Raw genomic sequence first — 25,710 nt, forward strand, 5'->3', positions numbered from 1 at the left:
CCCCTTATCAGATATATCCTTTTCAAACATCTTCTCCCATTCAGTAGGTGGCCTTTTTGTTTTGTTGATAGTTTCTTCAGTCTGAAAAAGCTTTTTAATTTGATTTAGTCCCATTTGTTTATTTTTGCTTTTGTTTCCCTTACCTGAGGAGACATATCCAAAAAAAATATTACTAAGACTGATGTCAAAGTGTATATTGCCCATGTTTTCTTCTAGAAGTTTTATGGTTTCAGGTCTTAGATTTAAGTCTTTAATCCATTTTGAATTTATTTTCATGCATGGTGTGAGAGAGTAGTCCAGTTTGAGTTTTTTGCATGTAGCTGCCCAGTTTTCTCAGCACCATTTATTATAGAGACTCTTTTCCCCATTGTGTATACTTGCCTCCATTGTCATAGATTAATTGCCCTTATAATGTGGGTTCCTTTCTGGGTTCTCTATTCCGTTCCACTGATCTATGTGTCTGTTTTTGTGCCAGTACGTGCTGTCTTGATTACTGTAGCTTTGTAAGATAATTTGAAATCGGGGAGCGTGATACCTCCACCTTTGTTCTTCTTAAGATTGTTTTGGCTATTTGGGGTCTTGTGTTTCCATACAAATTTTAGAATTATTTATTCTAGTTCTGTGAAAAATGCCATTGGTATTTTATAGGGATTACATTGAATCTGTAGATTACCTTGGGTATATGGTCATTTTAACAATATTAATTCTTCCAGTTCATGAACACAGTATATCCTTCCATCTGCTTGTGTCATCTTCAGTTTCTTTCATGAGTGTCTTACATTTTTCCAAGTACAGGTATTTTACTTGCTTATGTAGATTTATTCCTAGGTATTTTATTCTTTTTGATGCATTTATAAATGAAATTCTTTTCTTAATTTCCCTTCAGATAGTTCATTGTTAGTGTATAGAAATGCATCTGATTTCTGTATATTAATTTTGTATCTTGCAACTTTACCAGATTCATTGATAAGTTCTAGTAGTTTTTGATGACCTTTTTAGGATTTTCTAAGTATAGTATCATGTCATGTATATACAGTGACAGTTTCACTTTTTCATTTCCACTTTGGATTCTTTTTATTTCTTTTTCTTGTCTGTTTGCTGTGGTGAGGACTTTCAATTCTGTGTTTAATAAAAGTGGCAAGAAAGGGCATCCTTGACATGTTCCTGATCTTAGAGGATATGCTTTTAGCTTTTCACCATTGAGTCTGGTGTTAGCTGTGGGTTTGTCATTTATGGCCTTTCTTATGTTTAGGTATGTTCCCTCTGTATTCACTTTGTTGAGAGTTTTTATCATAAATGGATGTTGGATTTTGTCAAGAGCTTTTCCTGCATCTTTTGAGAGGATCATATGATTTTTATTCTTCAATTTGTTAATATGATGTATCACATCGATTGATTTGTGGATATTGAACTATCTTTGCATCCTGGGATAAATTCCACTTGATCATGGTGCGTGATACTTTTAATGTACTGTATTGTTGAATTTGGTTTGCTAATATTTTGTTAAGGATTTTTGCATCTATGTTCAACAATGATACTGGCCTGTGATTTTCTTTTTTTGTGATGTCTTTGGTTTTGCTATCAGGGTGATGCTGGCCTCGTAAGATGAGCAGAATGCAGAAGTGTTCCCTCCTCTGCAATTTTTTGGAATGGTTTGAGAAGATATGGGTTAACTCTTCGCCAAATATTTGGTAGAGTTCACCTGTGAAGCCATCTGGTTCTGGACTTTGTTTGCTAGGAGTTTATTTTTTTTTATTACTGACTCAGTTTCATTACTGGTAATTGGTCTGTTCATATTTTCTATTTCTTTCTGGTTCAGTCTTGGGAGATTGTACATTTCTAGGAATTTGTCCATTTCTTCTAGGTTATCCGTTTTATTTGCATATAATTGTTTGTAGTAATCTTGTGTGAACCTTTGTATTTCTGTAGTATTGGCTGTAACTTCTCCTTTTCATTTCTGATTTTATCTATTCGGGCCCTCTCTCTCTCTTTTTCTTGATGAATCTGCACATGCCCGTGTCGTGGAGTGATTTGTATGCAGGAGAGGGATCACTACTCACCTAAATATTTGCTCGATCATTAGCTTCTGAAGTATAAAGTGTGCAATGAAAATGAAATGTAAGACTTTAGTACATAATAAATGGATGCTTCTGTAAGTAGCATGTGTAAGGTCAGTTATTTAAGTTCACAATTCAGATGTACACATACACATACATGCACACGTGCTCATAAAAAGTCAATTACAATCACTCACGTTGTAGGTTCAAAACTTTAGGTAGACAAATGTCAAATATATATGTTTATATATATAAATATATGTATATACATTAAAAAATTTTTTTAACTTCCTTTCAGACTGACCGGATGGGTGCTGCTAAAACTGTTCAACAGCTTCTTTTGGAATATTCAGATTCACAAGGGTCAACTTGAGATGGTTAAAGCTGCAACTGAGGCAAGAGCTATGTGAATCTGTCGTTCTGTATTCTCCACATTTGCAGAGCGATTTCGGAATTCTTTTTCAAATGTTCTCTTGTATACTGTTGTGCATTCCTACACATTTGCAAGATTTCCCCCGTGTGAGATAACTACAGTAGTTATGTGTTTGTGGGAGATAAGTGGGGTAAAGGAGCACCTTCCAGCAATATGCAGGATTCCTTCTGTAAGTTATCTTGCAATAACTCTGAAAATCAGGTAGAACAAGCCTTATTTTATACATGAGGAAATAAAGGCACATGTAGATTAAGAAATTGTCCCAAGTCACAGCCAGTAAGTCACTTGCCCAGGATTTCAAACCAAACCAAGCTTGTGGCCAAAAACTATGTTCTTTTTATATGATTAGGGCTTCCTTTCAGAAGATATATAGTCAACTTGAACTCTTGATTGTTCTCCTCCTTCCCTGATTCTTTTCTGTTGGTGTAGTTGTTTTTAGCTAGATGATATTAAATTGAAAGAAGTTCTTATTACGGAAAAATGTTTTTAAAGAATGAGTCACTAAGTAGCTAGTGTTTGAATGATTTTAACCAAATGTGAAGTTGCAAACTGTAATTGAACTTTCCATCTGAATTTTAAATTTGGTGTTTTTCCTTTTGCTAGATGAATTTGCCACTTATATTTCTACCAGTTCATAGATCACATATTGACTATCTCCTGCTCACTTTCATTCTCTTCTGCCATAACATCAAAGCGCCATACATTGCTTCAGGCAATAATCTCAACATCCCCATCTTCAGGTAAGATCAGCTTATTTGGAAAGTTAAGGTATGAAGATTATATTTTGAATTTTTCTTTTTTTATTATACCTTTTGATACATTTATTGTAATGAGGACATTAACTTTTTTATTTTTATTATAAAAGTAATGCATGCTTATTGCAGAAAATTTGGAAAGTACAAAAAAGCATTAAGACCATCATCATTTGAACTTATTTGCAAAGCAGAAATAGAGACACAGAGGTAGAGAACAGACGGGGGAAGGGGTGGGTGGGATGAATTGGGATGAATTGGGATGAATTGGGATTGACATATATACACTACTATGTATAAAATAGATAACTAATGAGAACTGACTGTATAGCACAGGGAACTCCACCCAGTGCTCTGTCGTGACCTAAATGGGAAGGAAGTACAAAGGGGATATATTTATACATGTGGCTGATTCACCCTGCTGTACAGCAGAAACTAACAACAAGATTGTAAAGCAACCATACTCCAATAAAACAACAACAACAAAAGACTGTCATCATCATTTCTGTGTTTTATATGGGATATTTGGTGAACTGTGAATAGCTAAACTTATCAGCAGTATTTATCAAACATATAAAAGGCAATTAGAAAGATAAGATAGCAAATTACTGTATCTGACTTGGCAGTGCGCAGGTGGGGTCAGGGTGGTGGTAGGCAGGTGGTAATGGTATAAAGGTAAGAAAGAACCTTACCTGTTACTTTGACCTCGTAATTTAGTAGAGCTAGAAACATAATAATTACAGTATAACATAAAAGGTATGTTTTAGAGGTTTTCAGGGGAATGCAGTGCATTCCATTCAGAGGGAATAGTATGTGAAAAGACAGAGTGATTTAAAAGCATGATATGGTCATGAACCAGCAGGCAGTTCTTAGCCTCTAGGGTTAGAATGTAGGGTGCGTTAGCAGGGTTCAGAGGCTGGAGGTGGTGACTGCATAGGTGGTGAGAGTTAGGTCAAAACAATTTCTAAGCCAAGAGTTTAGAGTGTATCCCATACTTGAGAAATGATACGTTCAGATTCGCATTTTGAAAAGTCATTCTGGATTAGAGGGAGTTAGATCAATTCTGACTCTATTGCAGTAGTTCAGATAAAAGGTAATGAAGGCTTAAATAAAAGTATAACAGTGCTCTTGGAGAAGAGGTCACAGATTTGAAAAGTATTTAGTTTCATACTTCAAAGTACAAAGCATCTCTCAGGTCAGCTCTGTGAGTAGTAGAGAGCACGAGGAGGATGAATGTGGAGCGACTGGAAGGGAAGCAGGCTGTGCAGGTGGCACTTCACAAGGGGGCAGTCACTGCTTTGCCTGCCATGAAACCTGATCCTCAGCCTCGCAGGACAAGGAGCTCCTTCCTAATCCCTTGGCTCAGAGTTCTGTAGCTAATCTGATGCATGTGGATGACTGACGAGAAGCCATTCGTTCATGCAGTAAGCCAGTACTTACCCAAATGTGCTCTAGACAAGGGAGAACAAAATACATAGTCCTTACTTTCAAATAGCTCATAAAATAATGGGGAATGTAGGCAAACAGCTAGCTCTAATCCAGCGTGATATGACCCTACAGGGCAGACATGCTTTTCCAAGTATCAGAATATCTATGTTTTCTCTCATGGGTACCTCTTCCCAGTGTCAAGGAACCTGGAAAGTTGAATTAGAAAGTCATCAGAAACGTACTTAGGCGTGAAGAAGACTGTTCCAGCTGGGCTCTTAGAGAAGCCTTGCCCCATAATAGTTTGCCTCTTCTGTAATCAGAACAACTCATGTACTCATTCCCTCCAGGTTGGATTGGTTCTCCAGGTGGATCTCTGGGGAAGTACTTAATAAACATTGATCATTTCTCATAAGCCAACTTCCCTTTTCACCACCTCTATGCCAGTCATTGCTCAGCTTATCATTCCTTCAGACATGACAGACTCTCGATAACCTGGCCTGTTTATTTGCAGTGTTCTTTTGTTACATGCCAGTCTGTACATTCACAAACCACTTTTCAAGGGGGCTTATTTTTGTGGATGGTTCATCTCATTTATTAAGAATTTATTCTGCAGAGTTTTACTTTCAAAGAGTGACATTAAGTTCTGGATATATCTTACTGTGGCCTCCTTATGCTGACTGTAGAAGATTCCAAAACTATATATTAATATTTATATTAATATCACTCTGTTTGAACAGAATAGGAGGAGGCTCTGAGTTTGGAAAAGTTGACTTAAGTTTTGGAAAGTTTCAACCTCATATCAAAGTAATTCATCAGTGCTGTAGACAGAGAAGTGGGGTTGTGCGAATTGTTTTATTCTATGTATGTGTAAATGAAGCAAATTTTGGTTTCATGTTTTGGGAGGATGGTTGTGCTTGGTTCCAGTTTGATAAAGTTACTCTTGTCTTACTGGGATGCTCTCTAAGAAATACTTACTTGAGAAGGTTTCCCCAAAGGAGCTTTTGTAACATCACATTCATCTTGTAGTAAATGTGCCTTAGGAAAATTTTGGTATGTCTAAAGGTCAGTGTCTTAAGACCCTGGGCAGGGTTTTTAAATTTAGCAGTATTCTATAATCCTCTTAAAGTCTGTACCAGCACCTTTGCGGGATAATATATCATGTAAACTCCTTTTGGCTTAGAACAGATGTAACAGAGCTTCATTATACACAGTGATATTCTGAAGGCTAATGAATAATGTAAATGACTGAAACACGTCAATATATGGAAAATGGAAAAATGTCCACATTTTCACAATCAGCAACTCAAACAATACATGAGGTTTATATCCAAATGACACGTTTCGAATAACTTGGAATTTGAGTACTCTTTTTAAATTTTTCTTTTTAAAAAATTAATGCGTTCTTAAATTTATAGTACCCTGATCCATAAGCTTGGGGGCTTTTTCATACGACGGAGGCTAGATGAGACGCCAGATGGACGGAAAGATATTCTCTATAGAGCTTTGCTCCACGGGGTACGTGTGATCTCTAATTACTCTTAAAGTCGTTATGGTAGCTATCACAGTAGAAGAAAATGAGACTTGATTCAGACTTTTTATTTTTCGGTACGCAGGCCTCTCACTGTTGTGGCCTCTCCCGTTGCGGAGCACAGGCTCCGGATGCGCAGGCTCAACGGCCATGGCTCAAGGGCCCAGCCGCTCCGCGGCATGTGGGATCTTCCTGGACCGGGGCACAAACCCGTGTCCCCTGCATCGGCAGGCGGACTCTCAACCACTGCGCCGCCAGGGAAGCCCCTTGATTGAGATTGTTAAAAAACAGTTGTCTGAGTAATTATTTTCGTGATTATTGCTTGGATATGGGTTTGATGGTTACTTTTTGTTATCACCAAAATATAACATTGGAGAAGCTCTTTTGGTACTATCTATGTGAGCAAAATATTTTGTCAGAAGTTATAGGTTTTGTTTGTTTGTTTGTTTTGTTTTTTTAGGTTTAACTTTGCTGAGCTTATTCTAAGTTGGGTGATCTTGAGTTCATGAGTTCATATTTTACTTTCTCCTTATATTCCAGCATATAGTTGAACTACTTCGACAGCAGCAGTTCTTGGAGATTTTTCTGGAAGGCACACGCTCTAGGAGTGGAAAAATCTCCTGTGCTCGGGCAGGACTTTTGTCAGTTGTAGTAGATACTCTGTCTACCAATACCATCCCAGACATCTTGATAATACCTGTTGGGATCTCCTACGATCGTATTATTGAGGGTCATTACAATGGTGAACAACTGGTAAGAGGACCACCTGCACAAAAGTCATCTTTGCTTTTCCAGTCTTTTGCTTTTAGATAAGTGCTTTTAGAATTAGTTGAGAATATTTTTGTTACTCTCTAATTTTATAACACTGTAGGAAACTTGGTAGGGTGGGCTTTCATCCCGTATGGCAGCCTGATTGGTAGTGATGATGTGGTAATTTCCTGCATTTGGAGGAAGTGGCATGATTAGATTAATCATGCCTTGGTCATGGGGTCGGGAAGTGGAAGAATACTTGGTACTGAGTTGCCACCTCTGCCTTGGGGAGGGTATACATGGCTCGGTCTCCCCAGGGCTTATTGCTTATGTGTAGAGTTTAAGTTACACCTGAAGAACTGGTGGGATCATGTTGGCAGAGCAACTGCAAATTAATTTTGAGACTGCAGTAATTTTTTTAGTGAACTTTTTTACTGAAGTAAATAGTTCCAGAAGAATGCACCCATCATACGCATGTAGCTTGAATTAGCACAAAATGAATACACCTACATAACCAGGACCCAGGTCAAGGACCCTAGAAACCTCCCTTATCCCTCTCTCATTGTTTTCCCCTCAAGGGTAACCACCTATCTTGACTTCTTACTGAATAGATTAGTTTGCCCATTTTTGAACATGATATAAAATGGAATAATGTAGTGTGTGGACTTTTTATCTCTGGTTTCCTTTGCACAAGCAACACCTGTTTGTTGTTACAGGTAGTTACAATTTGTTCATTGTCATAGTTGTACAGTATTGCAGTGTATGAATATACAATTTGTCTATTCTACTGCTGAAAAAAAGTTTGGTTTCCTGGTTTCAGCTGTGATCATTCTTGTACATTTCTCTTGATGACCATATGTATGCATTTTGTTGGGTATGTGCCTGGGAGTGGAATCAGTGGATCATAAAGTATGTGTACGTTCAGCTTTGTAGATGCTGCCAAACAGTTCTCCAAAATGGTTTTACCAACTTGCTATTCCTCCCAGCAGTGTGCCAGTTCCAGAGGAGTTTAGTTTTGTTCTTATTTAGTGTGGAAGTCTTGGTCATGATACTTGTTTCAAGCTTATTGCCCCAAACATATCAGAAGCTCAAGGACTCCTAATAATTGGAGGCTTTAGAAATAGTGATAGACCTGGATTATTATTATTATCTCTTGTGAGACCCCTCCTTGTGTTGCCTGTGTCAATTCTGAACATATGCTTCACTCACCCTGACTGCGTCTCATGACATCATATCTGAGTCCTGTGTCCCTTATACAGCTGACATTGTGCCTTATGTGGGTTAAATATTCAGGAAACACTTACTGAATGAATAATTGGCTCAAAGGCCACTCTGGGGCTGAATTTGGCATTTGGTTGCCTAATGTTACATACTTGGACCATCGTGATCATCAGACCACAATAAGGTGGCCTCTTCGACATCTTACTTTTATCTGAGAACTGCAGAACAGTTTTTCAGGCTGTTACATCATTTTTTGTCCTTCAGTAGTTTGCAGTTCTATTTTTGTGAATGATGTAAACAATGCACTAAATGAAGTTGTGTTAAATGTTTCCTTTTTCAATGGCCAAATTACCTCCCCAGTGACGTGATTACATCTTTTAGCATCTTGGAGTGCTAAACATTTTCTGACAGGTCTCAGTCAATGAATACTTATTTTCCTTCAGTCGTTATTATCTTTTTCCAGACAGATCATCGGTTTCCATAAAAAAATTAATAAACTTTATTCTTTGGATAATGATGTTTGTGTATTTGTTAGCTTTATTTCTTACCATGCTATTCTTTCAAAATTGCAAATTAGGGAAAACCTAAGAAGAATGAGAGCCTCTGGAGCATAGCAAGAGGCGTTATCAGAATGTTACGAAAAAACTATGGATGTGTCAGAGTGGATTTTGCACAACCATTTTCCTTAAAGGTGAGTGTCTGTTGAAGTGAAGCTGTGTCAGCCTTGGTGTAGCTCAGTGTCACAAGATCTGGGCTCTAGTCCGGCCTCTGATGCCTCCTCTCCATGTGAGTTTGGGCCTCACTTTCTTCTCTCATAGAATGGGGACTCTGACAAGGATAGTGTTTCCTAAATTATTCCACCGAAATGTGCCTGTTGACAAAGGAGCCTAAATGTCTATGTTTGGGAGATATCAGTCTCAAAATGTATTGCTATTTTTTTTAATTCATGAGAATTTTGCATGTCGCTTTATCTATATCAGTATTTTATACGATCTTTTTTTCTTTTTTTTTTTGTGGTACGCGGGCCTCTCACTGTTGTGGCCTCTCCCGTTGTGGAGCACAGGCTCCGGACGCGCAGGCTCAGCGGCCATGACTCATGCGCCCAGCCGCTCCGCGGCATGTGGGATTTTCCCGGACCGGGGCACGAACCCGCGTCCCCTGCGTCGGCAGGCGGACTCTCAACCACTGTGCCACCAGGGAAGCCCTATATGATGTTTTAAAATTGCCCTTAAGAGAAATTTTTCAAAACGTATCTCACAGCTGGGTAACATTGATACTCTAGGATGATGCCGTATTCTACTGAGTGGAGTCTAATACCTACATAGTCAGAGAAATAGTGCCATCCTCATGGAGAAGCCTGGGGCTGGTGTGTCCCTGAGGTCCTGCAGTTTTAAATTCTTAAGATTTTCAGACTGGTAAAGGAGAAAAGAAGGATAGGGACTTGGGAACCTAAAGATAAGGTGCAGAGATGTCCTGCTTCTCCTTCTGTTCCACGTTTCGGTTTTACTTTGAAAGAGTCAAACTGCTATGCTAGATGCATGCTTTCTGGCCTTAAGTGCGTTTGACTTTTAGGGACCTCATCATTTCTTATCACTTTTTGTTGTTGTTGTTGTTAATATTGCACAGCTTCTCTCGTTTATGATTTGCTTTTGAATTGAGGTTCTTTTGAGTATAACGTGACCTTCAGGTTGTCAGATTTCCTTTAGAAGGTATGGTTGGTGACTTATCACTATTAGTAATACTGGGAATGCCAAATAGTTTCATGAAGATATGAGAAAAGTTAAATTTTCCCCTTAATTTTTAAATGATTTTACTTAAGCATCATCCTGTTTTTTGGAGTTTCTGTTCTTAGATTTCATGCTTAACAACATTCTATGAGTTATTCTGCAGTTCTGAAGACAGTTTAGGATATAGAAAGTATTTCTCATGTTATGTTATACGGCTCATTTTATTAACATCTCCCTTTTTACTTTTTGAAGGTGAAATTATATTTTATATATGTTTATGAAAGTGAGACAGTGGGAGTAAATGATAATATTTTATTTTATTTTTCCAGGAATATTTAGAAAGCCAAAGTCAGAAACCTGTTTCTTCTCCACTTTCTCTGGAGCAAGCGTTGTTACCAGCTATACTTCCTTCAAGGTAAGGTTCATGGAAATTTTTTATACTGACCCGTCAAATATCTGTTATTTCTTCTATTGCATGGAAGAATTTGTTAACTTTATTAAGGGCATTCATGTTCTTGTTTTTACTTCCTCATTTGAGTAACTTTTCTCTTGGTCTGATAAAGGATCTTGAAACTATGTGTTTCCACATTAGTTTGAAGGTTTTTGATTACTTGCATCATAAAATCTTTTTGATTTTGTGAATCATGTAAGAGTTCTTATTTGATTTATATTTTTGAATGTTTGAAATGTTCTTTTTGGTAGTAACTTAGGCTATGCATATTGCATGTTCATGCAACATATGAAAGAGTTTTTCTATTGAATTTTCTAGAATTCAAATCGAATTGTCACTTAGAGAAATAGAATATTAAGCCCTTCCTTTAAAATATGTTCAAGTATTGAATTTTTGAAAATGTTTTAAATGAGGCATCTTGCTTTATGCATTCTTTCTGCCGGTGAGTTCTGGAAGTGATGTACCAACAGACTATTTAGTCATAATTAAGTAACACATTTTGGTCAGGAGAGTGTATTAAACTTAATAAGGTATATTATGGAGTAAAACAACGCATAGAAATAATCTATCTGTGGCTTAAATTTAGAATATGTAGAAATTTAAAGTGTCTAATACATTGTATCTTAAGCCCATGTAGTATGCTTTGTGAAAGAGTGGGGTTATAGAAGTCTAATTAAAAAAACAAAAACAAAACCTTTTTAGACCCAGTGATGCTGCTGCTGAAGGTACAGACACGTCCATTAACGAGTCCAGAAATGCAACAGATGAATCCTTCCGAAGAAGACTGATTGCAAATCTGGCTGAGCACATTCTCTTCAGTAAGTAGAATTCCAGTCTTTAATTCCATAATTCAGATACGGTGTGATGCAGTACGAACCATACAGGTTTTAGAATCTGCCAAAGTTAGCTTCCACTTCTGGTTCTAGTACTAATACACAGGGGGTGATAGGAAAGTTATTAGAAAGAAAGTGGTGCTGAGAGGATTTGAGATAACCCAGTGAAACATCTCACACCGTGCCTGATAATTAGCAGGTACTCATGTGGTAGTTCTTAGGCATTTAAAAAATTGCCAAAATGATTTGTTGCTTCTTTTGCTTATGAATTAGTCTCTTTGAACTAACTTGTGGTACAGCATCTAGGCTTACAGTTGCATGTCCCTGTCCCCTGTGACCCCGTGATCATTTTTATTTGGCAAATATTTTGCGGCTATTATGTGTACAATTTTGTTTTAGCTGTGGGGAATACACATTGAGTAATGGTTCTGTACTTAAAGACGTATGCTCTCAGTGGGATAGTTGTACACAAACAATGCAAATGGGCGCGGCTCAGAGTGGAGTGAGTTACCTGCAGAATCAGCTGTCCTGAAGTTCCGAATGGCAGCACGGTGTCACGTTGTAGAGGCTGCTCTAAGACTGCAGAGCAGCAGCAGCGCGGGGCCCTCGGGGTGCCACCCAGGCGTGCTTTCCTCGCCATCCCTGTGCCTCCTCCCCGTCAGGTCAGACTCTCAGCATTTCCTGCCGACACCAGTGTGGAGGCTTCCTCACCTCTCCCGCTCCTTTCACTCTAGCTGCCTCTACTCCTGCTTTACGCCGGGCCAGGGTAGTCTTTCTGGAGCACATTTGATTGTGTCTCTCTCTTGCTTAAATTCTGGATGCTAAAAATAATTCATCCTTAAATGTTGTAAAGTTGTAAAATAAAGGTAAAACTCACTACCCAAATAACCAGACGTGTTGCTGTCTAGTCTATAAAAATATTTTTTTACCGTTTTGTATTGTGCTATTTTCCATTTATAACACAAATAATTTAAAAATACCTTTTAAATATCCTTTTTAAAGGCCAAATATATATGGTACTCGGTACTTTTTTGTTTCTTAAACACTGGAGACAACATCAATTGTGAATGAAGTATTTATTCATGAATTCATTATCATCTTAGAAAACCCACAGATGGTATCTTATTTTAGATTATTCCATAGATGTTCTCATATTTGATTCGTATGATTAATAATTTTCTACAAATTTAGAATATTGAGTTATGGACTATAGTCATTCTCAAATGTATTTCTGTCCCCTTCCTTCCTACCTCTGACCTGCCTCTGGGCCAGGTTGAAAAGAGGAAATTAAAATGTACTGAGCACCCATTACTATGCGTCCTGTGCCAGGTCAGTCACCTCGTGCTTACACAGCCCAGTGAACCAGGTGGATGCTCATTGTACCAAAGGGAAGCTGAGGCTTGGGAATTTAAGACGTTTCCCCCAAGTCATGAAATTAGTGTAGAAGTTAGGATTTGACCCCAGATTCCTGACTTTAACTACCTGTCCCCAGCCCCTTCCACCCCCGCCCCCCGACTTTGTTGTAATGTGGTGGTGAATACCTGCAGGAGGAGTGAAGTAGAGTTGCAGGTGTAGTAGACTGAGGCCAGGAACAAGTCAAGAAACACTGAAGCAGGATATCCTGTAGAGCTCTTAGAACAGGCTCATGCTTTGGGTCTTGGTATTTCCATAAAGATGTCTCTTGGTCACCGAGTAACAAACTTCCATTGGTTTGGACTGAGAGTGGACCTGTCTTAGACTGAAATCTATTATGTGATGAATAACGATCTCTAGTGAGGTTCCATTGGCCCAGAACATGGTATAATGTTGTAACTTCCCTTTGGTAAACGGGTTATAGGAAATGTGGCAGAGGACTTTTATAATTTTAAATACTCCTGATTAAGATTTAGGTACTTTTAAAAAGTTTTAGCTGTATTAAAAAAAAGTGCAACTAAAGATCTGTGTTTGCCTTCCAGCCGCTAGCAAGTCCTGTGCCATTATGTCAACACACATCGTGGCCTGCCTGCTCCTCTACAGACACAGGCAGGTATGTCTGCAGTGTCACCTGGAGTGCAGTAGAAAGCATGAAAATGCTTCGTCCGCTCTTCAAATACTTGTCCACTGGTAGATTTGGCCCCCTTCCAGCTAGTCCTGTGAGATAAACCGTAAAATAAGCTAAGGACTCTGCCGACAGGTGCTTACACCTGACGGAGGAAGAAATCTACATAAAAAAACCTCAGAGACTGTTTTATGTGACAGCAAGACATTCTTTGAGTAATACAGTTAATGGAAATAAGGCGTAGCTCATCGGCATGCGGAAAGTATTCTGATAGCTAATGGTTTCCAAGCTGTTTGATTTGTATTTTGGACCTGCGCTCTGCCTTCCCACAACACGCTTGTCTAAGCCCTGTGATGGGAAAGACTGTGTCTGTCTGTCTGTCTGTCTGTCTCTCTCACAGTCATGTTCTCAACACCAAACATAGTGCCGGTATATAGACACCAAATAAATATTTGTCAGATAAATATTTAGAATGAGGGAAATTCTTGCTAAAAAATAAGTACTTCTCACTTTCAGATGGTGGCTTCTCCCTTTTGTGATCTTACGTGCTCCTATCACATGTTGTGGCTAGAGTAGTCTCTGATGTGGAGTACCTTGACATTCCTGGGGGACTGCTTTTTAACCAGTCTTCTGACTTTCTTTACACGGTGTTTTGGCTCTTTTTCTGTATGTGCCAACAGCGAGCTGCAGGAAAGCCAAGGCAAGAAAAAAAATCCTTGGAACGGTCTCTTCATCTTTTGGGAAGGAGTTTTTCTGTTCTCAAGAGACCACTTCTGTCTGTTTCTCTAGGGAATTGATCTCTCCACACTGGTGGAGGACTTCTTTGTGATGAAGGAGGAAGTCCTGGCTCGCGATTTTGACCTGGGTTTCTCAGGAAATTCAGAAGATGTAGTCATGCATGCCATACAGCTGCTGGGAAATTGCATTACAATCACACACACCAGCAGGAACGATGAATTTTTTATTACTCCCAGCACAACTGTCCCATCAGTCTTTGAACTCAACTTCTACAGCAATGGGCTGCTCCACGTCTTTATCATGGAGGCCATCATAGGTATGTCGGACCCTGAAATATTTTCGTGGCAACTAAAATGGCCAAAAGCACATGGTGGTGTCTCTTTCAGTTTGGATGATAGCCCCTTGTTTGAGGGAATGTGTTGCTATAGTTTTAGTTTTCAAACAAAAGTGTCATCTGCTGTGTCACTGTTTATCGCTTATTCTTACATTTATTGTTCAACAAGTAGTAACTGGATTACTGTATGCATAGTATTACACGTTTTACTAGGGAGGAGAGGTAAGGTGTCTTGCTGTTCATGAGCTGAAAATCTAAGTGAGATGAGACATACACGACAGTGAAGTGAGTGGAGGCAACAGAGGAGACGGAGAGCGGACGGGATGGAAGCTTCTGAGGAAGGTTTGATAGGGTTGGGATCACATGGAATCACAAGAAGTAAATTCTGAAGGGATTTACTTAAATTTCTCCAGTGAATGCAGATAATTATCTTTGATGTATTAAGAATCTGTTGAGGTGATCCAGCTAATCTGAGCCAGTTGAAGTTGTTCTTGGAGACCCAAGGCTGCCGGCTTCATTGAGCTTTTACTTCTCAGCCTGCAGCCTTTACGCAGTTCTGAAGAAGAGGGGCCCGGGAGCGCCTGTGTCTCCCAGCTTGATCAGCCAGGAACAGCTGGTGCGCAAGGCCGCCAGCCTGTGCTACCTGCTCTCCAACGAAGGCACCATCTCGCTCGTAAGTGAAGACTCTTTAGTGTTGCCTCTTCTCTTTTTCTTGAGCGTCTTTGTGAAATCATAAAATGCTTTCCTTTTAGAGAGCTTTTGGCCCATTATTGAAGCTTTATATCCTGCTCCTGGGTCTCAATGACCACCAAACCATTATGTCGTTACTATCTTGGTTTGCTATTGGGGTCAGTGCTCCAGCAAACCCCTCGCGTGCTGTGAGGTGTGATAGGACAGATGGCTCAGCGTTCTCTATCACTGCGATCCAGAGTTATTGAGCTCTTACTGTGCTTAAACCACTGGGTCAGGGCTTTGTAAATAATTAACATGCCCACTCGTGGATGATAGAACCGTAGAAGATAAGAGTCAGAAACAGTCTTAAAACTCATCTGCTCAACCCCTTCTCCTTTACAAATGGGGAAAGCAAGGCCCAGCGGAACTAATGAGCATTTATATTATATTTAAATACTCTAGATATTTATAATGAGGCATACATATTAAGCAGTAGAGAGATTTTTTCCTCAAAATCATCAACAAATAGAATTTATATTTTAAAGTCTGTTCTTTTCCACTTATATGAATGTGCCCTGGGACATTTATGAGCACAGGTATTGTGAGTACAGCTCTCCTCCACAGCGTTCTTTATATATGTTATGTTTGTGGTCCTGTTGGGGAATCTGTTTTGCATGAATCTTGGGGGCAGGGCGGGAGGGGACAGGGTAGATAAGGCTCTCCAGTTTGACCTTGCCTTTCACTTGGGTCTTTTTTGAGTTATTTGAATACATATTGTGTTTCCTCATCCACCACCTTTGTGTACAACATTTACTGTAAGATAGGTTTTGCAGAGAAATTGTCTTACAAAGGAAGAAACAGGTGTAGGGTCCTGACAAGCAGCCCTTCTAAGGCCTTGCTCCACTCGGGAAGACACAGCTCAGGAGCCCCCTCTGCAGGTGGTGCTGCATTGGGTGCTCTGCCAGTCAGGTTACAAGATCTCTTCTTTTGTCCACGACATGCACTCATCAAGAGGGTGGGCACCGGAACTCTTAGGGCTTGCCCAGTGGAGGGAGGCAGGTGATACTGTGGAAGTATCCAGCAGCTACCTTGTATGCTATTTTCTGTCTTTAAAAAAATAAGTGGAGGACAGTGACATTTACATTGAAATGCCTTTTCTTTTTAGCCCTGCCAGACGTTTTACCAAATTTGCCATGAAACAGTAGGCAGGTTTATCCAGTATGGCATTCTTACAGTGGCGGAGGTAAGAGCACATGCTTGCCTTTGTTTGCCTTTATTTAGTTTCTTGCTCTTCAGTATCTTTCCTACCAGCCACCTGAACCAATAATTCCACTCGATATATTGTCAAGTCCAGATGAGATGAAGAGAAAAATAAGAATGGGGAGAATAAATGTCCTTTGGGACTGCTTAATATTTTGGCTCCTTTTGTGTAATGGGTGTTGTGCAAGACGTATCTTGACTAGATTCCCTGACATCCAGAAGTCTGCCTTCCAAGATCAGCTCTTCTGCATATCTGTGTGCTTGTAGCTTGCACATGTGCATTTTTCTTCTTTGAGATTTTGTTTTAATTTTGGCACCTTTAGTATAGAGGGTATGGCCTGAGAAAATAGGTACCAATTTAGGAGAGGGAAGGGTATTTTATTTGATCTGTCTGGTAGCTTTCGCCCTCACTCTTTCTTTTTTCCCTCCCCTGCTGTCTTCCGAGTGATTTTGAGTTTGGAGAGGGCAGTGGATTGATGTTGTGAATGGCTAAACAGAGCAGAGTAGGGGAGGGAATGAGAGAGGACTGCTTTGTCTGGGGTCCAGCGGGCAGGTGTTTGCGTGCCTGTGCACGTTTATTTACTCTTGGTCATCTCCCTGGCATAGCCAGATGATCAGGAGGATATTAGTCCTGGTGTTGCTGAGCAGCAGTGGGACAAGAAGCTTCCTGAACCTTTGTCTTGGAGAAGTGATGAAGAAGATGAAGACAGCGATTTTGGTGAGGAGCAGCGAGATTGCTACCTGAAGGTACTTGGGTGAGGAGTTCTGGTGGACGTGACAGTGATGAGTTGAGGCTTATGTTCCACAAGTTGTAAGGTTCTTTTTTTTTTTTTTGCGGTACGTGGGCCTGTCACTGCTGTGGTCTCTCCCGTTGCGGAGCACAGGCTCCGGACGCGCAGGCTCAGTGGCCATGGCTCACAGGCCCAGCCACTCTGTGGCATGTGGGATCTTCCTGGACTGGGGCACGAACCCATGTCCCCTGCATTGGCAGGCGGACTCTGAACTACTGCGCCACCAGGGAAGCCCTATGAGGTTCTTATAAACTGGGACTCTGGTGACTAATTCACGTTCAGAGCACCCACAAACTATCTGGGGTGCTTTCTGCCTAGTTAGGATACTGAAACTGTTTGAATTGAATTAATACCTTAAATTGTTCAGTTTGGGTATAGATAAATGGAAAAAGAGACAAGAGTCTGAAAATTCGGCAAGATGAACGTCATAGGTGATACCTTTCATGACCTGTGCATTCTCATCAGAATGCACAGGTGCACACCTGTTTACCCACACCTGCACTCACTCCTAAAGAGGCAGAGTGGTTTTGTTCAGTCATCACTGAAGCAAGGCAGGACCGTACCAGGTATGGGAGAGAATTAATATTCAGCTGCCACTGGCCTGGGTGCTCTTTTTGAGCCATGCTCAGTCTTGCCATCTCTCCCAGAATTTCCTACATCAAGCTCTTTGCCTTCAATTAAGACAAATCCTATCACAGGAGAAAATTTGATTTTTAAAAGATTGTCCCTGCTTTAGAAAAAGCAATTTTGTCTAATTTGTAATTTTAGAAATTAGTAATAATGACCCTTCTCTTCTGAATACCCTAAGTGGATTACTCTCTTTGCAGTGGGATAATACCCCTAGTTTACACACACACACACACACACACACACACACACACGAGAGTCCAAATGACTTTCCAAATGACTTTTGGAGGTTTTCCATGTTGGGTATTATTAGTTTCGAGATGGGGCAGTGATCTTGCTTCCACACTCCAGAGAGGCTCGTCTGAACGTGCATGTTTTGGGAGAGGGGTGCAGTGAGAGCGCCTACTGCCCAAAGCACCCCGTCATCACCAGCACCATTCCCTGCTGTGCCAGACTGTGGGCCCGAAGCCACGTGGGGATGGCAGGCAGTGAGGGATGGGAGGGACTGAGATGGTCTCAGGGGTCTCGACATGTGGCCTTTTTGTGCACTTGAGTGACCGTCGAGCCAGGCTTCAAAGTCTGGAGGGTCCGGCCTCGGGAGCAGCTGTTTTCAGTGATGACAGTGTGGCATAATTTCTCAAGTATGACGATTTCTCCTAGGCAGCTGTTCAATGAGCGCAAACCTCAAGTACTTTGAATGTCAGTGGTTACAATAAAGAACGCATGTCAAAACCAGTAGTCATTTCCAGGGGCGATTCTGCGCACACGGAGCAGTAGGCCGCTTCTGTGTGGAGGCAGTGAGAGGCCGTCTTCTTGAGCCGCTGGTGCTCTGAGGAGGTTCCTTTGTCCCCCAGTGACTGGGTCTCCCGCCCCTCCCCTCCCAGGTGAGCCAGTCCAAGGAGCACCAGCAGTTCATCACCTTCCTGCAGAGGCTTCTTGGGCCTTTGCTGGAGGCCTACAGCTCTGCTGCCATCTTCATTCACAACTTCAGTGGTCCTGTTCCAGAGCCTGAGTATCTGCAGAAGCTGCACAAATACCTGATAACCAGGACAGAAAGGAGTGTTGCAGTGTATGGTATGTGGGACCCTGTTTTGGCTTCTCTTAAAAGCTACACATTTTTCGATTATAGGAATCTGCTCCTTGTAGATAATTGGGAAAAAGAATGCAAAATTATCCTGACCTCTAACTCCATAGATTACTACTACTACCTGTTTGGGTGTGTTATATAAATTGAATGATGCAGATAGATATTCTTATGTCTGGCTTTTTTCATTTAACTTTGTTAGTGAGATTCATACATGTCGTTGCATGTAGTTGTTTGTCTATTCTTGTTGCTTTGTAGTATTCCACTGTATAAGTATTTACCACATTTTATTTGTTCACATCCATCATTGATGGATATTTGGGTGTTGCAGTTCAGAGCTACTCTGAATAGTGCTGCTGTGAACATGTTTGAATGTGCCTTTGGGTGAACACAGGGACTCATTTATGCTGGGCTGTGTAGGAGAATTGCCTAGTCACAGGGTGTGGTGGGTTCAGCTTTAGTGGGTACTGCCGAGCAGTTCTTAAGTGCTGAACCAGTTTGCACACCTAGTAGCAGTGGGTGTTCCATTTGCCCCCCGTACTGGCCGGCACTTGACACTGTCTGCTACAGAAGAGGCGTGATTGGCGTGGGAGCAGCATTTTATACAGTTACGGTTCAGGACTGAAACTACTTTGAATCAATAATTTTTAGAGCCATGAGGGATTTAGAGATAATCTATCTAGAGATATCTAGTTATAGTTATTAGAGATATCTAGATCTCTCTTTCTATAGATAGATAGATGTGTAGATATATCCCTAGATATATCTCTAGATCGCTATCTAGAGCTAAAATCACCTCACTTTATAGATGAGGACACTATTCCAGATCACACAGCTAGTTAAAGGGCAGCCTGGGTTTACAATTCTTTTTTCCCAACCTCTAGACTTGTGCTCTTTCTGGTCCCACTGGTGTAGTAGTCATGTATGCATCACTGTGCAGTTTAAAAGAATTTCTACACGCTGTCTTGAGTCTTACAAAAGTCCTTCAAGATGGATGTTTTGGGTGTTTCTCTTTCCCTTCTTCTTCTCTCTCCTTCCCTGCCTCCCTCTCTTCTTCCCTCCCTGTTTCTCTCCTTATCCCTCTCTCCTCTTTTTTCCTTAAAAGATGACGAAGTAGCTTTAAAGAAACGGCAAATCCTTTGAGGCCTCACAGGTTACCAGTAGCGAAAGGGAGCTTGACCCAGTCCTGGGACTTGCTCTGACCCTCTCCCTAGCCTCCCGCGCTCTGACTGTGGGTATAGGGGTTTACTTTGTTGCTGGGCCTAAACGTTTGACAGGGGCTTTTTCTTTCTTCACAGCGGAGAGTGCCACCTATTGTCTTGTGAAGAATGCTGTGAAAATGTTTAAGGATATTGGGGTGAGTGTCCCCTGCTTATGGTATAAAAGAGCATGTTCACGTCTGTCTGCTTTCCATTTAGATCTAGTCTATGTGAGGCACCTTTGTGTTGGGCTGAAGCCTGGGAGAAGCAATTTCTGCTGGATTAATCATGCAGGCATTTCTGGGGGTTGGGAGAAGAAGGGGCACGTTGAAGGTGAGGTCCATCAGCACAGATTTATTTGAATGTTTCAGAATGTTCCTGGTTTTCATCTTCATTCCAAACGAAGGTGTCAGTGTGTTTCAAAATCCTCCTGCGGTTTTGGTGGGGTGTTAGTTATGCCGTGTGGTTTTCAGTTCTTTTCCTGGCTGCGCTGTGCGGCATGCGGGACCTTAGCTCCCCAACCAGGGATTCGAACCCATGCCCCCTGCATTGGGAGTGTGGAGTCTTAACCACTGGACCGCCAGGGAAGTCCCTTCAGTTATTTTCTTGTGCTTTTACCAATATTTCTAGAAGTATCCTCATGTATCCCTTATCTTCACATATCATTTGGAACATGAGTTCCATGAAGGTACTAGTGATCATTGTAAGGGAATATTTGTGACTTTATTCCAACATAAATTTAAAAATACAGTACACTGGTTGAACTCCACCCCCAGAACCCCACACCTGCCCCCATAACCTCCCCACCCCACACTCGCACACGCTTACATGGACGTTTACTTAAAGCCCGCATACGGCTCTGCGTGCCTTACTGCATTTTCTGGTCTAGGACACAGAGCAGGGTTGGTGATAGAAATTCCCCCCCCGCCCCGCCCCGACCCTTTTTGGTTTGTCTTTAATTTAATCTAAACTTTCTCTCTAGGTTTTCAAAGAGACCAAACAAAAGAGAGTGTCTGTTTTAGAACTCAGCAGCACTTTTCTACCTCAGTGCAACCGGCAAAAACTCCTAGAATATATTCTGAGTTTTGTGGTGCTGTAGGTAACTCCTGGCACATCTGGCCAGTGACGAGTGTGGGACGAGTCCCTCGTAGGCTCCTGCCTGTGGCTCGAGAGTGGAAGGTGCCATCGTGTGGTCGGGCCTGACCTGTCCTGATGTGACCTCCTGGAAGACAAGTGCCTTCTCCCCTCCATGATCTGTGATCATCGGACTCTGAGGTGACACAGCCGCCTACAGATCACACTTCGGGGGCCCTCAGCCTCCGTTCACAGTTCATAATCAGTAGATTACAAAATGAAATCGCAAACGATTATTTTGGAGTTTATTAAAGATTTACATTTTAAGTATAACTGTTAAGGACTAATTACTGTGATGGACACAAAAATGTAGTTGATTCTAGAACTGAATCTTGTATAGATAGTATACTTAACGCTGTCAGGTAATTTGTTGGCATATTTTCTGATTAATGGTTAATGCTTCCTTTAAAAATAATTGCGTCATCCATTCCCTGGATTTTTTTTGTTGGTTTTTGTTTTTTGGGTTTTATCCTTGTCAATCGTAGCTAAATTTTAAGTGGGAACACTTTTCATCTTAAAGTGCTTTACAAATGAATGGGCTAATGTACATCACACCCAGGTATCACTGTGCTGTCTGTTGCAGTCAGATGCAGAAAGTGTTTTAAGAGCTAAGTGAAGACACAGTATTAGTTTAGGTCAGGAATAGAGATAATGTGACCAAACAGCTAACACCAGGAAATAAATTTGGCTGGCGAAACTCAAGATAAACCTGGCCAGAAAACTGACTTTGAAAACGTTTGTTCATGTGAAAAAGTGCCATTGAGTTTTAAATGACCAGCAAGTATTTAGGAACAACTCCTGTTTTACGTCTATATACCTTCCCACCCCTCAGGTAGTACCTGCCTATCACAGGTACAGCTGTTTCTTAGAGAGAGCAACTGTACTAACTTATTAGCTTGGCCTGATAGCCTGTGTTAAAGTGCCCTGGCTTCAGGCTACTGACCCAGTCCTCTCATGCCATTCAGACAGGTCGTGCACTGCACGTCTTCTGGGTGGCTGGTACCCACTCACGTTGGGCAGAGTACAACCTGGACAGTATATGTGATAGCCCTGCGGACTGGCAAATGGTCGGAGGCATTTATAGGTTTTTTAGCTTTGAGGAAGAAAAAAACCATGGTTCTTTAAAAGCGTGTGTGGGTTATTTTCCTAAACCCCGATGCCACATAGTGGCAAATAATTAAGAAAAATTGTTCATAACATGTAGGTGCCTTTTTGTGAGCAGGGATCATAATCGTTAGCTAATTGTGGTAATTATAGTGATTTAAAAATCATGTGATATTAAACGTTTTCTAACAACTTACTGTTCCTTCTCTTCTCTCCATGGTATTATGGAATAGGAATTTTCCATGATGAGTATTGCAGGTAATCTTTGAATTTCATCGAAAAGTACTGAGAATAAGTTTGTGCTTTCATCAGCTTGGATTTTAAACACTAATAATATCTCATGAATATTCTTTGTGCGTTGCGAGAAGGAAAGGTACTAATTGGTATTTCACATTGTATGAAGCTTTTGAAACTCAGAGCAATAATGCCATGCTTTTGTGATTTTCTTCCACTCTTCTCAAATTCCGCATTTAAAATACATGTTTTCCTTATAGGCGTTCACGTACTATTAAGCAGTTGTCAGTGTTGCAGCGTCTCTGGTGTGAAGTGGGGTCTTCCCCGTGTAGCATTCCTTTTTCCTAAGTAGGATGGAGCTCTGTGTTTGGGGGAACAGCCAGGGAGGCTTATTTATCCCCTTGTGTGTTCCTTGTCTAGGCGAGCAAATATTTCACTAGTCTCTTTTACTCATCCACTAAATTATAGACCAAGGATTACTCAGACCCTTTAAGTCAAGGTTGGGACTGACCTCCCAGTGGATTCTGCTGCCCCGCCTGTGACTTCTGCTAAGAGCTACTGCTGCACCAGCCTAAGCAGGGAACAATGGCTTCTCTGGCTTTATTTTTCCCTTTCAGTTGGTTTGTTTTCTAGAAATCTATGCAGATGCTTTGGGGAATGCAATATATGATTTGCTAGCTCTCTCGCCACTTAACTCACTGTGAGAATAAATATGCATGCTTTCTGTAATTAACTGGTGCTTTGAAAACCTTTTTTAAGGAAGACAAATCTCAACCAAAGTTCTGCTCATCCAGACAAGCTCACCCTCGAGTTAATTTTAGCACAGCTCATTCTTGAGTGCCTCGTTACTGAACGAACATCCATCATCCCAATAAGGCTTCCAGATAGCACTGTCTTGCTCGAAGATTTATTCTTGTTTTCCAAAAGCGAATGGCTTTCATGTAAGATTAAACAAACTAGGTGCTTGTAAATAATTTACTACAGTTTACTCTATTGCATTTCTATAAAACTGAAATGCATGTCCTCCAGGGGAAGACAAGCTGTGACTCAAGTTAAAAAGCAAACAAAAAGACCCAATAATAAGCAATGTGAAATTGCACTCTTTGAAAATGAGAAAATCCTAAGAAATTCAAAAGAGGAGAAGGAATTTTCACTCTCAAAATTTAAAGAAAAACAAAGGGAAAGAACTAGCATGAAGTGTGTAGAACTAGTAACAGTACTGTGAGTCTTCTCAGATCTATTCAGATCTATTAAGTCTCACAAAGCCACAAGAGTGAGTGGAGGAAACATCAGGGATTGCAATGAATATAAGATTGTGGAATTTCCAGTCTGAAGGGGAAAAGCATTTCCCAAAGTTCTCCATGTATATGAGTGCTCTGTGAGATGTTCATAGGTGTTTTGTATATAGAAAAAGTGTTGCTGGTAAAATAAATTTGCACACGGACCCTCTTTCCTAGAAACTCACAGTGCACTTTAGTGCAGTAAGGGCTCAGGGCCTGCCAGTACCAAGCCTGTTTAACCCAGCATTTCCCAATCTGTGTGATCCCAGGGCCTTTTCCCCCTTTGGGACACCTATGGACCTCTCCTTAGGGTCATAGAAGACATTTTGGGAAACACTATGTTAGGTAGTTCTGTAAGGGGTCAAAACAAGAACTGCCATGTGGCACAGAGGCAGAATTTGCATGCATTTTGTATAATCAAATGTTGCATTTAATGGATGTATATTTCCTCCCCTGGAGACAATGAGCACAGGAAACTATAGTATAGGTGGTCAGAGCTCTTTTCTTGGATGAAAGACCAGCCCTTAATGTATCTGGGTTTTTCACTGAAAGTAGCAAAGTTAACACTAGGATTAATTGGGATAAAAAATTAAGATTCTCATTCAAACCTAGAAGAAAATATTGCACAATCGAATGCAGCTTTTTATCCACAAATAGTTCTAGTGTTTAGAAACGATAGGACTTACCACTGAGGTTTATAAGATTTAATTTGGATGTAAATCTGTTTTTTAAAACACATTTTAGGAACTTGAGACTTAGCATCTGGCATTTCAGTTTAATACAAACTAATGATTGAATTTGAAAGAGACTTTTGACTTTATTTCTAAACGTCTAACGTTCTGAAAAGCCTTGATGGAAGGTGTTAAACTATTTGCCCATTGTACAGAGAAGTGTCAGATTGTTATAAAAAGATTTATTATAAAGTACCATGTGACGCTGTGGGTGAAACATTTGGAAACATTGATTGATTTTTATGCTTGTCAATATATTGTAAGAAGCACAGAAGTGTAGTTTTGTTTTAATAAACCAAAAAGTGAATATATTCTTGATGTCTTGCATTTGTAGTTAAAAGTTCCCTACATAATTCATTGTACAAACGGTTCTTGTTTGACTTCACATAGGCCTTTATTAAAATGCTTATAAGAAATAATCTTACATAAATTTGTGAACCTGCAGTGCGTGATTTTATTATTGACCCAGAGCTCTTCAAATTTGATCAGGCATTTGGGGATGTAGATATCTACAGCTTGGCTACTGCCCTTCTCAGTAAATATTCACATCACAGAGAGATTCTTTGGGTTTCTGTAAATATTCCTTTAAACGTGGTGCTTCTGATATATTTTAATATGTTTAAGTTTGTAAAAGCATGAACTGAAGTCTTAGGTTTTTCCCACTAGTTCATGATAGTTGCTCAAAATAGTTTCCTTTTTTTGACAAGTAAGACAAGTATTTTACTAGAGCACAGTTTTCTGTGGATGATTTGAAACCGCCCAAATGCAGCCTTCTCTCCAAAGTGTGCCCCCTGGAAAGGGTGTTAAACAGGAGCCTGGTGATGCCATCCATGCCCTTTGGGTGCATGACAGTGCGTGACAGGGCTGTGAACCTGATCAACACCCAGGATCATCCCATGTGTTCTGCTCCAGCTTCTCGATCTGAACTTTGTACTTTAGCGCCTTTGATTTCCTCTGGGATGCTGTTGCCACGACTGTGCCCTCACCCTTTGGTGTATTCGTTCTTTCCTTTGCATTAGCAACTTTCTTGCTCCTGCACTGTGGACTTAACCTTGCCTTCCGTTCATCAAGGCAAAATTCTAACTTTTACAACCACTCGTTTTTAAGTGGATATTAATTTTGAAATCTACGCTTTTAATGTTTAGTCCTGTATTCACTAATTGTAATCCCAGTTATACCCCTTTTAAACACCTTACAGTCTGTCTGGTACACACCTAACTAGCAAAATTCTAATGTACAAATAGGCATTTTCTGAATTGTCCACAGCATCTGTGATGTCCGCGCAACGGCCACTGCTTAGCCGT

The 25,710-nt window shown here is 40.5% G+C and overlaps 1 protein-coding gene across 5 annotated transcripts in view; it reads left to right on the forward strand.

Moving 5' to 3' along the window:
- Positions 1-25,200, forward strand: part of GPAM (glycerol-3-phosphate acyltransferase, mitochondrial) — a 73,322-nt gene extending 48,122 nt beyond the window's left edge. For 4 of the 5 annotated variants that reach the window (XM_079899892.1, XM_079899890.1, XM_079899891.1 and 1 more), the window contains 15 exons: positions 2,356-2,452; positions 3,094-3,230; positions 6,086-6,185; positions 6,739-6,951; positions 8,747-8,860; positions 10,226-10,311; positions 11,050-11,165; positions 13,136-13,206; positions 14,008-14,272; positions 14,827-14,963; positions 16,128-16,205; positions 16,829-16,969; positions 18,525-18,714; positions 20,023-20,081; positions 20,906-25,199. In XM_079899892.1, coding sequence (XP_079756018.1) covers positions 2,356-2,452; positions 3,094-3,230; positions 6,086-6,185; positions 6,739-6,951; positions 8,747-8,860; positions 10,226-10,311; positions 11,050-11,165; positions 13,136-13,206; positions 14,008-14,272; positions 14,827-14,963; positions 16,128-16,205; positions 16,829-16,969; positions 18,525-18,714; positions 20,023-20,081; positions 20,906-21,022 — 1,921 coding nt within the window. In that variant the 3' untranslated portion in view covers positions 21,023-25,199. Of the gene's footprint in view, positions 1-2,355; positions 2,453-3,093; positions 3,231-6,085; positions 6,186-6,738; positions 6,952-8,746; positions 8,861-10,225; positions 10,312-11,049; positions 11,166-13,135; positions 13,207-14,007; positions 14,273-14,826; positions 14,964-16,127; positions 16,206-16,828; positions 16,970-18,524; positions 18,715-20,022; positions 20,082-20,905 lie in introns of all 5 variants that reach the window. The other variant, XM_079899893.1, reaches the window with a different exon arrangement.
- The last annotated feature ends 510 nt before the right edge of the window (positions 25,201-25,710 follow it).

The sequence above is a fragment of the Stenella coeruleoalba genome (genome assembly GCF_951394435.1).
Source record: "Stenella coeruleoalba genome assembly, chromosome: 16".
Classification (NCBI taxonomy): Eukaryota; Metazoa; Chordata; class Mammalia; order Artiodactyla; family Delphinidae; genus Stenella; species Stenella coeruleoalba.